This window comes from Aspergillus ochraceoroseus (genome assembly GCF_002846915.1).
Source record: "Aspergillus ochraceoroseus IBT 24754 chromosome Unknown P175scaffold_1, whole genome shotgun sequence".
Taxonomy (NCBI): Eukaryota; Fungi; Ascomycota; class Eurotiomycetes; order Eurotiales; family Aspergillaceae; genus Aspergillus; species Aspergillus ochraceoroseus.
Genome location: NW_024468476.1, coordinates 1,621,217 through 1,635,774, shown reverse-complemented (window position 1 = coordinate 1,635,774; position 14,558 = coordinate 1,621,217). Strand labels below are relative to the sequence as shown.

Sequence of the window (14,558 nt, the reverse complement as noted above, 5' to 3'; positions counted from 1 at the left end):
GCAGGTGTAGAATAACTAGTGCCCTAGGGTAGTGCAAAGTATGTACTGATGTTATAGTTGGTTGTTTAAAGCTTGGTCTTCAATACTGGATCTGATTACAAGAAGTTTGTCCTGGTCATTATCATCACAATAAATGTGAGATTTCCACTGAAATGGAGAGAGATATATTGACTATATATAGGCGGTTAAAAGGGTCAGGCCCGTGGAAGTAGTCAAAACATCTTACATATCCTTCCTTACTGGTTGTCTCTCTATGAAATATATATATACAATACATACCTAATCTACATCAACGAAATCAGGAAATCATTCTTCTCTGTTCAAAATCTAACCTTTATATATATAGCCCCAGCCCTTGAACTCCCTTCGTTCCCCCGTGAGACTAATGTACAACAAGACAAATAAAGCCAACCCGAACCAAACCAAATCAAATCATTCATTTACCACCACTCCATTCCCTCACAACTTAGAACCTCGCACCACTGGCCACATAAACCCCATCCCTCTTTACCAATGCCACAGGCGCAATAAATTGATATCGTCCTCGAAGCACATAGTAAATCGACGCAAACGCAATCAACCCCACGTACATAACAACGCTCCAGTTCATAGTCTGCCCGTCCACACTGGAGGTCACCGGGAAAAACGCAAACACGAAGATAGGCAACAGAAACGCCATAGCGGCAATGTTAATAGCCATTCCGAAACGGCCGAGTGACCAGCGCCGATATGGGAGGGGCTCGCCTCGAAGACGTTTTAGGAGAATGCATCCGATGGAAACGATGTAAGCCGATATTAGGGATGTGATTGTCAACGATACTATTGCTGAAAGGGCCACGTAGGAGATGATGTTGATGAGAGAGAGAAGAATCGTCGCGACGAGGGAAACCATGACGGCGTTAAGGGGGATATTCCATCCGGGAGTTACCTGGGACACGGTGAGAATGTAGCATTCGAAAGATAGGCAGGAACGGGACCTACATAAGCGAAGAAGGACGAGAACGGAAGCCCCTTGTCTCGAGCAAAAGACCACAGTTGCCGAGATGCTGTTGCTACTTCGGTGATAGTGCTGGCTGTCAAGGTGATGACCAAGATAGCCGTCATGGTGTTTGTAGCAGCATAGCTTTGGGTTGTGTTATAGAAAATCTGGATAAATGGGAATCTAGTTGTGCTGCTGAGGATACCGTCGACGTCACCTAGAGTGAAACAAAGTGTGATGATCATGATAAAACCAAGAACCGCATTGACTCCAACTGATGCCATAATAGCCTTGGGAAGGGTTTCGGAGGCATCCTTAATTTCTTCGCCTATCGAGCCACGTCGGTTAGAAATTGGCATGAACCGCAACAACTGCCACAACAGCTGTACTCACACATATGGACGGAGCAATCGTAACCGATCATCGATGTGATAGTGGTTGAGAGTCCAACAAGTGTCGCAGTTCCTACACTGTCCCATCCACCTCCATTGTTGAATTCGGTGAAGACAGCCTTTGGGGTGTTTCGAGGAGAAAGAACCCAGAGGGGAATTATGATAGCGAAAAGTCCAACAACATGAATAATCAAGATCAAGGCTTCCACCATGGGGAGGTTCTTAGCTAGGAACGTGTTGAATAGGATAGAGAATGTAGTTATGGCAATGACGAGTAAAGTGCCGTGCCATCGCTCGAAGTTATAGCTGGGGTCATTAAGAACAATCAACCCTTGTATTATTGTACCCGCAAGAAAGGCAATTGACACGATAGCACATTGCCATCCAATGGCACAAAGCCATCCTATTCCGGTCAACTATGTTCTGTGGCAGCGGCTTGGTTCTGTTTTAAAAAAAAACATACCAGTAATATAGCTCAAGAATCTCTGGTAGCGACGAGGAGCAAACTCAGATACCCAATGATATTGGCCTCCTGACGTTGGGGACCTATCCTCTTATTAGAACATGCCATTGAAAAAGAATTAAGAAATAGAAGAGAGCCTCACATGGAAGCCAGTTCAGCGATACTGGCAAAAACGAGGGAAAATCCTGCAGTGACAATCATGAATCCCCATATGAGGCCCGCAGTACCCCCATCCGTCAACGCACAACTAAGCAGTCTATGGATGTTCAGTCAAATCATCCGTGCCACATGGCTAAGGGCTGCATACGTCAATACCACTTCCCACGTGCTAATTAGGGTACATCCAAATCCAAGAATTGAAATGAACCGGAAATTTCTCTAGTTCAACAGTCGTCAGTACACAAAGAGCACTCATGAACATCAACATGCTCACCCGCAGGACTTGTTCTCGGCCCATAGCATTCATATCACGCCGATCAGCTACCGTACCCATGTACTTTGGGGCCACAGGCCCCTTAGAAGCAAACTCCGCATGGCCGGCATCATCGGCATCGATAGAGCCCACATCTTTCATGTCACCATGAGGCATCTCGTTTAGTTTCATGGTGAATGAAAGAGCCAAGGGGCTGGCTACTGGACAGTTAGACAACTTTTCATAATGTCATAGAGATCCGGAACGTACAGAAAGGAGGTAATCTCTGAAAAGAGAGAGGATACACTTGTTGATAAGTCAGAGTCAAGTTAAATTCCGATCCGGACTAATAGCCCCCCCCCCCCCCAAATCCATTTAACAGAAATGGTGTTAATGATGCTCAGGCTTTTGACGCAAGAAAGCAAGGAATGGAACCCATGTGGGAATGCAGTTTTGAAAAACATGGGTTCACTCAAGGAGAATCAACCCAAGTCCCTACACCAGCCGAGTGAAAACCCCATTGAAGCTCAGCGCGGAATGGCGATAATGGCCGGCAATGGCATTTGAGTTGACTGTTTTCTTTTTCGCGGTCACACCTTGCATGAGGAGCGAGAGGTTGTGCCAGCACAGCAATAGTCGTCAAAAGCAGTAAGCTCAGAAAACGGACAACTCGTTCCCATTGGACTTTATGGATCATCCCCCTTTACTGCCCCAGACAGATCGCCATGAGGGGAACTGTTGGAGCACGAGAGAAAGTGACCCTATTCTAGGGAGGCATTCCAGTATCCCCCCCCTCTTCCCCCCCCAAAAACGCTGGCACATTTCAGAATTACGATATTTGTATTCGGCGGCTTTATAAACTGCTGTGTAACCCACTCGCTCACTGCCAGAAATCAAGTTGGGCTTTTTCGATCCTCACAAGTTGAAGACAGTGTCTTGAGGGGATCGCCAGCTCCGTGTTGATTGCCTGCCCAATAACAATAGTTTCGATCGAAGACATGCGGCGGCCCCTTGATTAAGCTCGGAATCGGTCTGGTTCGGACAACAAGGTGAGGTTCACTGAACAAGGCCATAGATGCGTGTTTGACGCGCCAATGAAATCAGAGTCCTTATATGTCTCATTCTCCTCGCATCGAGGTTGGAACTGAAATCTTCGCGGCGTTCTTCCGAAGAGGCAGCGGCCGGGCTGATCTACCTTGGTGATCATTTGAGAATTAGCTCTTGCTATACCAAATAATACATTGATTGAACCTGTTTTGCTTTTTTTGGCTTTCACCTCCTCGTTCTGATTAACAAATAGCGAAAAAAACTAATCATGAGCATTGTGAGGAGTTCTGGAGAAAGCAGTTGGCGTCAGTCATGAGGAACCATTCTCTGTCGTGCATCACGTACTTGTAATCACATACTCAGTTCGCTTTCTAAAAATGAACTGAAATGGAAGTACGTAGTGAGTAAAGAAAAAAGAGATCCAGCAGAATGCTCTCACCTCATTTGACTCCACATACATGGGGGGGAGAGATATAACCCCCGGAGTGCCGTTGCAGCAGCTCTTTGTTTCCATTTCCCCCCCTTCTCTTCGCAGCTGTCATGGGCCTCTACGTTCCCCCAGGACAATTGCCGCCCTTTCAGGTGGTAGATAACCTCCATCATGGAGCCTGGGTGATTATTACGGTCGGGTTAGGCTTGGTTTTCTCGTTAGTGAGCTTCTTGATTCGACTATATGTGCGACTTGCGCTTCACCCGCCATTTGCATATGATGATTTCGTTCTGCTAGGAGCAACGGTTAGCATTCCAGTCACAACCAGAGAGGGGAAAACACAGAAGTGACCGTTATCAAATTGCCAGATTATAGCCGTGATTCAGGCGTCTTTATTGTTCGAGGCTTCGTCGCAAGGATTCGGGACTTCGATCAATCTGCTCGAAGATGATCAGGTGAACACCATTCAGACTGTAAGTTGACACTGCCGGCAATGCATCCATCCCAGCTCGTAACTGTCTAATGATGTTGCTCATAGTTAATCGTCATCAGTGACGTTCTCTACCTTATCACTCTTTACACTACGAAATGCTGTGTCGTGGGAATCTATCTCCGCCTCACTCCTCAAAAACTACACAATCGGGCATCCTGGGCCGCTCTTATTCTATGCACCCTATGGTTAATCCCAGCAATCCTTATTATCACCATAAACTGTGAGCTGGAACGCCCCTGGCGCGGCACAGGAGGACGATGCGGGAGCCTTGTGAGCATATATCTCTTTTCTGGAAAGACCCCAATCAGCTAACAAATACATCACCCATGCAGCTAGCACGATGGCAATTCATCGTCGCCCTCGACATCGCAACCGAACTCATCCTCTTCAGTCTAGCCGTCACCTTGCTCGCGGGGCTTTTCATGCCCGTAAAACGCAAACTGACCATCGCCTCTGCTTTTATATTCCGTCTCCCGTGAGCTTCCCTCCAACTCCGCCCCCAGGGGGAAAAAAAAAAAAAAACAAGCCGTACTTAAGAAAGCAGCAGCAGCCCCAAAGAGCTACAAGAAGCTACAAGAAAGCAATACTAACTCAAGAATTCCCCCCAGGACAATAATCTTCGCCATCTTCCACATTTACACCCTCCAAATAAGCAACCACTCTCTCGACCCTACCCTCGCCGCAGTCCAACCCATTATCTGGTCCCAGGTTGAACTCCACTACGCCCTCATCGCATGCAGCGTGTTCTGTCTGCGGCCGTTCATGGCAGCCGTAAGCACGGGCTACGGCACAGCCGGCGACTCAACATTAGAAAGCAGCCGTGATGCCTCACGACATAATATCTCGAACTCGAATTCGAATTCGAATCCCAAGTCTGGGACTGAGTCGGGGCCGGGGCCTGGTTCAAGAACAGGAGCAATGTCTGTCCTCGAATACGAGCAGGAGAATGTGAACAAGAACGAGAACGATAAACGGACGTTGGAGGCACTCCGCCCGCATTTTCTTAGCAATAGATCACCGGGATCTGCACCTGGTTCCATAAAGGAGGGTCGTGCGCATGGGGGATATGGTTTGGATGCGACTAATAGGGCTGCGCGATCGATTGAGCTGGTGGGTCGAGGGAGGGGGGCGAGTGGAACTGGTAGTAAGGCAAGTGCGAAGATGATTATTCGCAAGGATGTTCAGTATTCTGTGGAGTATAATGGGTCAAGAAGTGATGGTGTGGAAGTGCGTAGTGGTAGCGAGACGGGGTATTGGGATCAGTATCTTGAGATGCCGCGATGATTCATTTTGTTTGTACTATATACCCATATATATAAATAGATTATACTCTACTACTAACACGATCATCTATCATGAATGTACTTGATAATATGAAGGTATATATTGGCTTCGCATGGTTCTATAAAAATTAACCCCCTCTAACTTTATATTACTAGTATATTTATAGTGAGAACCTGTCTATAAACGCCATTCGCCGAGTCGAACCGAACAATAGATTTTAAATAAAACACCAACGCTCATGACGGGTTCGATGGACGTCTGAATGGATGCGCCTCGGTATTGCTGCATAGCTGCGGTCAATAACACTGCAAGGTCTTGATCGCTGGGGATGGAAGTAAACTTACAGGACATATTCATCCAGACTAATAACATCCGGCCCCGAAAAAATGAGATAAAAGTATTTCAAAGTCTCCGCGAGCCAGAAACTCTCCATATAGTCCAATTGGACTGGCTTAGGGTTGCGCACATCCCCAATGGCGGCATGCGCGTACTTGGTTCGAGTAACCTTGTCGATGTTCTTGAACATCCGCCACGCAGCATCCTGTAGCTTCTTGTCCCCTGTGATGCGATACATAACAAACACGGACTCAATAGCCTCAGGTCTAGAAGAGAACTATCAATAAAATCGCCGACAAAGACGGAAATCGTGGCCACCTACCTCAACATATAGCGTCCGTCGGTAATTTCAGTCACACCAGGAGGAAGTCCAGTCTTTTGGATAAATTCTAGGATGGCTGAGTCGGTCTCCTCGATCTGTGCTCTCTGAGGTATACGGCTTCGCACATCCTTGTGCCACTTTTGCTCATCCCATGGGCAGTCATCCTGGTTTTCGCAAGGACTAAGGTACAAGGTCTCTGGCATGATTCCGGTCGCCATAATATCGTAAGCCCAAATGCAACCATCTGTCAATTTTCTTGCAATGGAAAGTTCCTCAGGTCGATTGAACACCTTGGCACTGATGCCTACAGTGCCTCCAAGGAAGCACTTGAGATGCTCGGCTTGCGGGTCGATTTTTTTCTGGCCACTGACGGATGCTGTGTTGATGTTCCCTGAAAATAGAATGTCTTGCCCATCTTTGGTCATTGGCCGGAACAGCAATCGCTCTTTGATTGGCATAATCGCATCCTCGTACATCTTTTGATATTGTTGTGTTCGACCTTCCAACAACATATGCTCCTTAGGGAGATATTCATAGGTTGAATCGGCCATTCCACCAATAGTAAATCGAGGGTCATTAAATTGCAGGCTATTAGCATCAACCATCATGGGCCATAGACCAGGAACTTTTGTGCGTTTCTGGGCGGATTCGAGGTTATCTGTGATGCGCTGGATAGCATCAAAATACTTAGGGTCGCCGGTTAATTGGGTCATTCGCGTGAATTCTAGATTTAGCGAGCCAAGCTCGGCAAGGATAGTATTTCCACTTGGGCGAATGGTTAAACCAGTAGCAGATCTAAAGAGGGTTAATGATGTTTACGTCGCGCTGTAAGCTCGTGAAGTTTTCATTGCTCGAGAAAGCTGTGATGGGAATTGATTTATGGTGCTCTTCTCACCTTGTCCATTCCCATCGGGATTGGGGCATTCTGTTACGAGTATCGAAAGATCCATAGAGCATATCAGCGATCTCAACCGCTTTCCGAAGAAGAATTGGATATTTCCCATTCGTTAGGTCATGAGCGCCAAGCAGACCTCCAAGGTACCGAATGTTGGTTTCAAATATGTTGATTTGAAGGGCACTGGTAGTTGTGAAGTCAATTTGCTCCAAAGCTTCGAGTGCATCCTCGAACTCATCATTCAATCCCATGATAATAAGGGAATCGAGGGAATCAACGAGCGTGGCTGCCCAGCCAGCAAACGTGTTTCTATACCCCCCACTCAAAGGAGAGAGTTCATCCTGTAACCAAGCATTTTCCTTATAGCCTTTCCATGCATGCTTGAAAGCTTCCTTCACTGCATTCTGCTTCCTCTTTCTGGAGATTCGGCCAAACCACGATTCGGAGGGGAAATCGTACTGGATTTTCGGTATGGAGGACGGGGGCGTAGTTGGTAGACGAATATAATCGGAAACTGGATATTTCTCTTCATGCTTGCCCCAGTGGATGTGCTCTTCATCTTGTGATGGCTTTTTGGGGGCATTCTTGGGAGATTGGTGGTGGATATCGGAGACCTCCGCACCAGGCGGAAGTGTAGCGAAAAGAAAGTAGGTCAAGCAGATGATAAAGACTGTTGGAAGAGCATAACTCCTTCGTACCAGAATCATGATTCTGATAGCGACGTCAAATCCAAGGTATATACGCTCATCAAAAGATTCAAGCCAAGAAAAGTACAGAATGAAGGGACAGCCAATAGAGCTTCAGGTAATATTAGCAAGTGAAAGACAACATTAACGAGTGTAGATGCAGCATGCTCAATGCTCGCTGCTCGCTGCTTCGTAACATTTGATGCCAATGGCAAGATGGAGAAATAAATGAACATAACAAGTATCATCAAGGGGGTGGAGAAAGAAGGGAAGATGGTCAAAAGTACCCAGCGAACTGCCCCAGTGATCGTCCTTGAATTCAACCCCCCCCCCCCTACATATCCGACAATTGGAAGTTAAGGCATGGAATAGACAAGGATGGGCCAGGATTCTTCTGCTAGCCCTCCCTGATTCAAGATTTCAAAAATTCCAAGGAATATTATTGGCATGCCGCGGTGGCTGTCTGTGCCATAATAACTAGTGGGGCGTGACAGCGAGGTCTAGCCAGCAATAGCAGAGAAATTCACCTGAAAAGGCACATATACCAGAGTACTCCGTAGTCCGTACTTCGTACAATGAATCGATCTGTCCATTGCGTAAGCCTGTGGTCCCTGAAACCCTGTGTAGTGGATTGTGGTGGTGAGCTCCGGCAGTCTAGAGGGACCGAGACTTTTTTAGCCCCGGGGTGTAGTGGATAAAAGCTTCTATTCTTGAATCTGGGACTCTGACCCCTTGGAGTCCCCCCCATCGTCCCGCGTCTTAGCAATTAAAAGAAAGGGATCAACATCATCCTGAACTTGGTCAAGGGTGGTTTATTTTTGGAGTCTGGAAAAGGGACAATCATCATGGACTGGAGGATCGGTCGATACCAGGGACGAGCGCTCCTGAATTAACAGCAATGAAGGGCACACGACTCGGTGTTTGATGCCTGAGGAATGTTTGTCTGGTTTGCACCGGTCTCCAATCTCTTCTTAGAATCCAGACTTCAATAATGCCACCGCCACAGGAGAGACGAAGACCATCCTTGACTTTTCTATTTCTGATTATTGACTGCTTAGACAAGCGACTGGATCTTGTGCGTTAATTGTATACATATGTTCTCCTCTGTAGTCGAATTCTTATCTCCCGAGGTCAGTTGCTGAATTCGTCTCAACACGACATTTAGACTCACTTTTGCCCTATTGATCATCCGCTGACAGTAGTGTATAGTAGCTCTATTCAGTTATATATTATTGACTCGGATCATTCTGCGTTGACCGTCGAATAGATTCCTAGTTGGATTTGTTCTCGCAGTCCTTTTTTTTTTTTTTAACTTGCTTTCTTGATACCCATTCGGCGATTTCACCACTTGCGGGTCTCTAAAAAGTACTCTATACAATATAGATAATCGATTCCCTGAATACGCAAGGACAGAAAGAAAAAGAGAATCCAAAACTACCAACAGCTACCCACTCCCTACAAACAGAAAGAAACACCTGAAATGCCTATCACAGGGTACTACCCAATCCCGTATCCCCCGTTAGCTAAAGCCCCCAGCTAACTACATCGCCAGGGTCTTCTTTATCCCCTCAAATCCCAATGCCTCAACAGTGCTCTCTACAGTATCGGAGCGTCTGCACTCCGTTCTCGCCGAGGAACCAACCCACGTGGGCCGCTGGGCTCTAGAGCACAAGCTGATGCGTGACACACCGTCATGCTTGCCTCCCTCAACAACCCAGCGACCCTTGGTGCCGAAATACATGCAGTTCCTCTCACTCACATCCTACCCCAATCATGGTTTCATCTATACTTCCCAGCCACTCGAGACACAGACTCATCTCCACCACCCAGCCATGCCCGTCGCTGCAGCACCACCTAATTCGGCTGCTGCAGCTGCCGCCGCTGCTGCGGGCGGTACACAACCAGGAACAGCCTCGTCAATGGTCATGACAACCGTCCCGCTCCCCTCCTGCAGCGCACTCTACCAACACTTCGTCTACGCGTGCCAACCCTTCTGGTGCCCCCGACACACGGTCGCCGTAGGAGGCGGCATGGTCTACGACGTAGGCGACTTCCGAGTACGGCTCGGAGACGTGCGACAGACTCAGCCAGCCGCACGGGTCCGGGGCACAGTCGTGGAAATCGAGTGGCGCGGCCCGTCACTAGTCAATACTATTTCCTCGCTCTATCAATCTCACTCGAGGAAAGGGAGGAAGAATGCAGAGGGAAGCGCGACGGATCGCACCGCCCAACTCCTACCACACCATGACATTAAAGATGGCGATAATGACGACAATGACTCCGGGATCGACCTGGCGTTTCCCGAAGGTATCGACGACGCTGATATCGATGGCGAGTATGCGGCGAGTGCGGTGCTGATTCGCGAGTTCTGGGCCCGTCTGGGCATTGAGGGCGCGAGGGAGGCTATCCTCGTTCCGGGTCTAGGGAAGGAGGTTAAAGAGCAGTTGCACAGGTTGAAGCAGCAGGAGAAACAGCCGGTTGAGCGGGGTTGGAATGATGGAGGGAGTGGGCAGGTGGATGAAGACCCGGATCCGACTGCTGGGGTAGATGTTGCCAGGCAGTTTATGGAGATTTTTAGGTTTAATCGTTAATTTCTTTTTTTTTTTTATCTTAGAATCGTTCATAGCTATATCTACAACTTCGAGGGCTGATTCAAAGGTCGAGGGTGCTACGTGGTACAAAAAAGAACCCAATTGAATAAAAAATCAAGATCCGGAAAATGGAAAATGTATATGAATTTTCTGTACTCTGCACAATATTAAGGGGGGGGGAAGAATAAAACACTGGGTGTGATGAAAAGTCGACCGGAGTATAGACAATCAGTAAACAATCACAAGTCACGAGAGACAACAAAGATATAGACTATCAAGGCAATGGATGTCAAGAGAGGACTGGAAGAGGAAAAATGGGTTGAAAGTACGATTCAGATGCGCAAACTATTCCATTAAGCACACAGTTTCCAACGTTCGCCCTAATCCTATTCAACTCTACGCCTTCACACAAGAAGGATACTAAAACCAGAAATAGAAAGAAAAGAAGAAGCGACATTCATACGGTAAAGGCATAGCCGTTACAAGCACCAAGAGCTGTACCCGTACGGCATAGGCTACATTTAATGGTATAAGGACTAAGATGGGACATTCTGAAAAGCGCCTCCACCTTCTTCGCTAACGACAGACATCATAGATAAGGCCGTGTTTATTTTTGCATCATGAGTTGGACGAACTCGTTATCTAGATACAGGTCAGTATTCTGCCGCGTTTGGTTATTTTTTCTTGGAGCACTTGTGCCAACATACAGTCAATTCGGCCATCACCATCCTGGTCCGCCTCGCGGATCATCTCATCGACTTCGTCGTCGGTGAGCTTCTCACCGATGGAAGTCATGACGTGGCGCAATTCCGCAGCGGAGATGAAACCATTGTTATCGCGATCGAAAACCTTGAAGGCTTCCCGGATTTCCTCCTCGGAGTCGGTATCCTTCATCTTTCTTGCCATCATTGTGAGGAACTCTGTCGCGGGGTCAACGATCATTCCAATTCCGATAACCCGGTAAGACCAGCAGGTATATCACGTACCAGGGAAGTCGATGGTGCCATTGTTATCGGCGTCAACCTCGTTGATCATGTCCTGCAGTTCAGACTCGGAGGGGTTCTGGCCAAGCGAGCGCATCACAGTGCCGAGTTCCTTGGTGGTGATCTGGCCTAAATATCACATTCTTGTTAACATGGGCGATAATTCAGGCTGTATAGCTCAAAAAAAAGGTCATGCTAGTCGGTGCTTGTCGGATGCAAGAGCGGGATCGGGGTAGACTGCACTAACCATCGCCATCCTTGTCCTGTCAAGAGAAAAACAGTATGTAAATATGTATCCCCTTTTAAAATACCCAGTCATAGGTATCAAGAAAATCAAAGGACGAACTTACAAACAGAGAGAAGGCTTCCTTGTACTCGGAAACCTGTTCTTCGGTCAAAGAGTCGGCCTGCGAGGGGGGGTTGTCAGCTCTTCTGTGCAGGTAACGAACAGATGTGCCCCGCAAAGTGGGGGGTTCTGTTACAACACAAGATCAGGGTTGGGGAGAAAAGAAAAGCGTACCATGGTGACAGTTGTGGGTGGAAAGGAGACTGGTGATGAAATAGAATTGGGGGGGAGAGAAGGTAGAAAATAAAAAAGGAGATCAGAGGTGTGTAGTGGGGGAGGAGGGAGAGAGAGGGAGAAACAGAGAGAGAAGCGTTGTTTAAGGGGAGCCTTAAGTTGCCGCAATAATTATCATATCATCACCATAATAATAATAATACCTGGCAAGGCGGTCACTTAGGCTTGAAACGTGACCCGCTCTGGCCACTTCCTGCCCCGAGCAGCCACAAAAGGCTGAATCCTAAAGTCCAGCCGTCGCCTGCTTGGGATTGTTGCATGATCGTGAGAATTCTTCTCCTCCGGATAATTCTCTGTTCCCAAGTTGAAGTTGACGTTGACGTTGACGTTATCCCTAAACTAAACAAAAGTTGTTATGCTCCATTGCTTATACGGCGGTGGGACTCAGGAACGCCTATGAAATCTCGTCCAGACTCCGGAACTCAAATGCGAATCGAGAATCGTCTAATTTAGAACCCTTTTTTTGGCACTGACGGGCAGCATTGGCATGCATTCTCTTCGATTCTTTACGCCCAAGTAGCCCTATGATGTTGGTCCACTCTCAAGACAGCCTTGGGGATCTTCGGTTGGTCAACCCCTGTCTTCCTCTTTCCTCAGCCAATAACCATTTCCTTTCGACTTGCTTGCCGCAGCGACCGGTACGAACCGTCGTGAGTTTCCAGGAAGTCATTAGGCCTAGTTCTGAATAAATAATCGGTATCCCATGCGATAGCAATCTCCAGCGGTAACTTGTCAGAGGTGTGAAGTTGTCAAAGTAAACTTCTGTATAGCCCAGTACCAGTACTTAAATACGTCTTTTCCGGAATAGGACTAGCACCTTTTCCCTCACGTGGGCAGCAATGAGATCAAGCCGCGGAGGGCCTATTGCTTCGCCCAGTCGGTCATTGTTACGTTGAACTGGTTTCCGCGACTCGAGACAGCTATATTCTCTTTTTGTCGGTCTATCAAGCCGCCTTTCCCTATTTCACTCCGGTCCAATAAACCGTCATCATCCCTCGCTATCTCTAACAGTATTCTCCAGCCAATGATGTTCAGTATAGCCTAAAGGACACTCAACAAAGCTATAACCGGAGGATATCCACACTCTCCTACCCTTCAACATGTGGCGGGATCGAACGAATCTGTACCTGACAACCCCTTCACATCGTCCATACCGTATCGTTGAGCAGCGCTAACCGTATCTCTCCCGCAGTTATATCTCCTACCGCCAGTCGTTCACGCACCATCCAGCGAAGAAACCGCGTTATCTCGGGGCCGTTAATGGCTTCTCCGATATCCCATCACAGTCTGAGGAAAGCCGGAGGCTAATCTCAGAGTCTTCTGGGATCGACGACGATGGCGATGCAATTATCGAGATGGACGTGCTCCCGCCGCGATGGGTTGATGTGCAAGAAGAAGTAACGGAGTTGCTCGCGGATATTGCTCAGAAGTCTGCCCATCTCGATAAGCTACATCATAAGCACCTTCTACCAGGATTCGGAGATGAGGACATAAGGAAACAAGATGAACGTGTAATAGAGCGCTTCACACAGGAGATTACTCGCGCCTTTCATGATTGTCAGAAACTTGTCCAGAAGATCGAGTTAATGGTTCGCGAGGCGAAACAACAGGGGGGTGTAAGCAGTGGCGACGAAACCATGGCGAAAAATATCCAAATATCTCTGGCATCGAGAGTACAAGAGGCTAGTGCCCGTTTTAGGAAGAAGCAAAGCATATATCTTAAAAGTAAGACAGTCCGGCCTTCTTTGCGTATCTGTGACCATCTGACTTACCACCCAACACTACTACACAGAACTACGAGGTCTAGAGGACTCAGCGTCGCAATTCGATCGCTCCCCTACACCGGTGCAAAATCCCTATACAGACCCCTCGCTAATGGAGTCTGATGCGGACAAATCGTTTTCGCAATCCACCCTGATGCAAACCTCTCAGCGAATGATCGGGCAAAACGATGCCGCCATCTTACAGCGTGAGCGAGAAATTAACGACATTGCCAAAGGAATCATTGAGTTGTCCGATATCTTCCGCGAGTTACAGACAATGGTCATCGATCAGGGTACTATGCTCGATCGAATAGACTACAACGTAGAGCGAATGGGAACGGATGTTCAAGCTGCTGAAAAAGAGCTAAAAGTGGTATGTGCCCTTGAACACACCTAGCCTTAAATCTGGCTCCAAACCAAGGCCCCTGACTAAATATGTAATCTACAGGCAACCAACTACCAGCGGCGCACCACGAAACGCAAGATTATTATGCTTTTGATCCTCCTAGTCGCAGGAATGATCATTTTGTTACTTGTCAAGCCAAAAAGGCATCCTTCTCCAGAACCTACCGCCCCTTCACCTCCTTCACCTCCTTCACAACAAGAAAATCAACCACCCACCATCAACCCGCGCATGTTTGACACCGTCTTCCGCCGAAGTAGACCACCGTCATTGGCTCCAGTCGCGAGCAGGAAATATGTTGGTCCTGATATATATCGATAGCTTTTTGTTTTGTCTTTTTTTTTTCTTCTTCTAGAGATACCATGGTAATAGCTGTGACAATAATGTTCATACTTCAATGTTGTTGAATCCCCTACTTTCCTAGAATCTTGCCTATGATTATACCCATGTTTACGAACATATACTATGCACACTTTAGTGTATATTCAAATCCTCAGAC

The 14,558-nt window shown here is 47.5% G+C and overlaps 7 protein-coding genes across 7 annotated transcripts; 3 read left to right on the top strand and 4 right to left on the bottom strand.

Annotated features, from left to right (window-relative positions):
* Positions 1–354: 354 nt before the first annotated feature.
* P175DRAFT_0553513 (putative GABA permease) lies at positions 355–2,580 on the bottom strand. Its single transcript, XM_040900497.1, has 8 exons — positions 2,517–2,580; positions 2,268–2,464; positions 2,142–2,212; positions 1,977–2,090; positions 1,835–1,917; positions 1,373–1,774; positions 982–1,307; positions 355–928 (listed from the first exon to the last, which is right to left on the bottom strand). The coding sequence occupies exons 2-8, from the start codon at positions 2,436–2,438 to the stop codon at positions 467–469; spliced, it is 1,629 nt and encodes a 542-aa protein (XP_040755632.1). The 5' UTR covers positions 2,439–2,464; positions 2,517–2,580; the 3' UTR covers positions 355–466.
* A 36-nt stretch (positions 2,581–2,616) lies between these two features.
* P175DRAFT_024380 (uncharacterized protein) lies at positions 2,617–3,036 on the bottom strand. Its single transcript, XM_040892678.1, has one exon. The coding sequence runs from the start codon at positions 2,941–2,943 to the stop codon at positions 2,719–2,721; it is 225 nt and encodes a 74-aa protein (XP_040755631.1). The 5' UTR covers positions 2,944–3,036; the 3' UTR covers positions 2,617–2,718.
* Positions 3,037–3,745: 709 nt separating this feature from the next.
* Positions 3,746–5,500, top strand: P175DRAFT_0470010 (uncharacterized protein; the record flags this gene model as incomplete). The annotated part of the gene is made up of 6 exons (XM_040895024.1): positions 3,746–4,028; positions 4,092–4,196; positions 4,262–4,486; positions 4,549–4,691; positions 4,825–5,136; positions 5,224–5,500. The coding sequence occupies exons 1-6, from the start codon at positions 3,834–3,836 to the stop codon at positions 5,498–5,500; spliced, it is 1,257 nt and encodes a 418-aa protein (XP_040755630.1). The 5' UTR covers positions 3,746–3,833.
* Positions 5,501–5,736: 236 nt separating this feature from the next.
* P175DRAFT_0426760 (glycoside hydrolase family 47 protein) lies at positions 5,737–7,760 on the bottom strand (the record flags this gene model as incomplete). Its single annotated transcript, XM_040893195.1, has 4 exons — positions 5,737–5,782; positions 5,845–6,102; positions 6,159–6,953; positions 7,054–7,760. 4 exons carry the CDS (start codon positions 7,758–7,760, stop codon positions 5,737–5,739), a joined length of 1,806 nt encoding a protein of 601 aa, XP_040755629.1.
* Positions 7,761–9,219: 1,459 nt separating this feature from the next.
* On the top strand, positions 9,220–10,330 carry P175DRAFT_0489367 (uncharacterized protein; the record flags this gene model as incomplete). The annotated part of the gene is made up of 2 exons (XM_040895732.1): positions 9,220–9,233; positions 9,292–10,330. 2 exons carry the CDS (start codon positions 9,220–9,222, stop codon positions 10,328–10,330), a joined length of 1,053 nt encoding a protein of 350 aa, XP_040755628.1.
* A 607-nt stretch (positions 10,331–10,937) lies between these two features.
* Positions 10,938–11,836, bottom strand: P175DRAFT_0505917 (calmodulin; the record flags this gene model as incomplete). The annotated part of the gene is made up of 6 exons (XM_040898143.1): positions 10,938–10,972; positions 11,038–11,250; positions 11,317–11,442; positions 11,561–11,576; positions 11,664–11,720; positions 11,834–11,836. 6 exons carry the CDS (start codon positions 11,834–11,836, stop codon positions 10,938–10,940), a joined length of 450 nt encoding a protein of 149 aa, XP_040755627.1.
* A 1,157-nt stretch (positions 11,837–12,993) lies between these two features.
* P175DRAFT_0427181 (t-SNARE syntaxin TLG2) lies at positions 12,994–14,380 on the top strand (the record flags this gene model as incomplete). Its single annotated transcript, XM_040893221.1, has 4 exons — positions 12,994–13,016; positions 13,086–13,618; positions 13,686–14,029; positions 14,105–14,380. The coding sequence occupies 4 exons, from the start codon at positions 12,994–12,996 to the stop codon at positions 14,378–14,380; spliced, it is 1,176 nt and encodes a 391-aa protein (XP_040755626.1).
* Positions 14,381–14,558: the final 178 nt, after the last annotated feature.

What these genes read in the sequence shown, in the direction of transcription:
- P175DRAFT_0553513 (XM_040900497.1), bottom strand. Translation starts at nt 2,438, where the DNA reads ATGAAACTAAACGAGATGCCTCATGGTGACATGAAAGATGTGGGCTCT. An exon ending in CGATTGCTCCGTCCATATGT is followed by an intron (nt 1,308 to 1,372) that starts GTGAGTACAGCT and finishes GTGGCTCGATAG; the next exon opens with GCGAAGAAATTAAGGATGCC. An exon ending in TCTCGTCCTTCTTCGCTTAT is followed by an intron (nt 929 to 981) that starts GTAGGTCCCGTT and finishes ACCGTGTCCCAG; the next exon opens with GTAACTCCCGGATGGAATAT.
- P175DRAFT_024380 (XM_040892678.1), bottom strand. Translation starts at nt 2,943, where the DNA reads ATGATCCATAAAGTCCAATGGGAACGAGTTGTCCGTTTTCTGAGCTTA.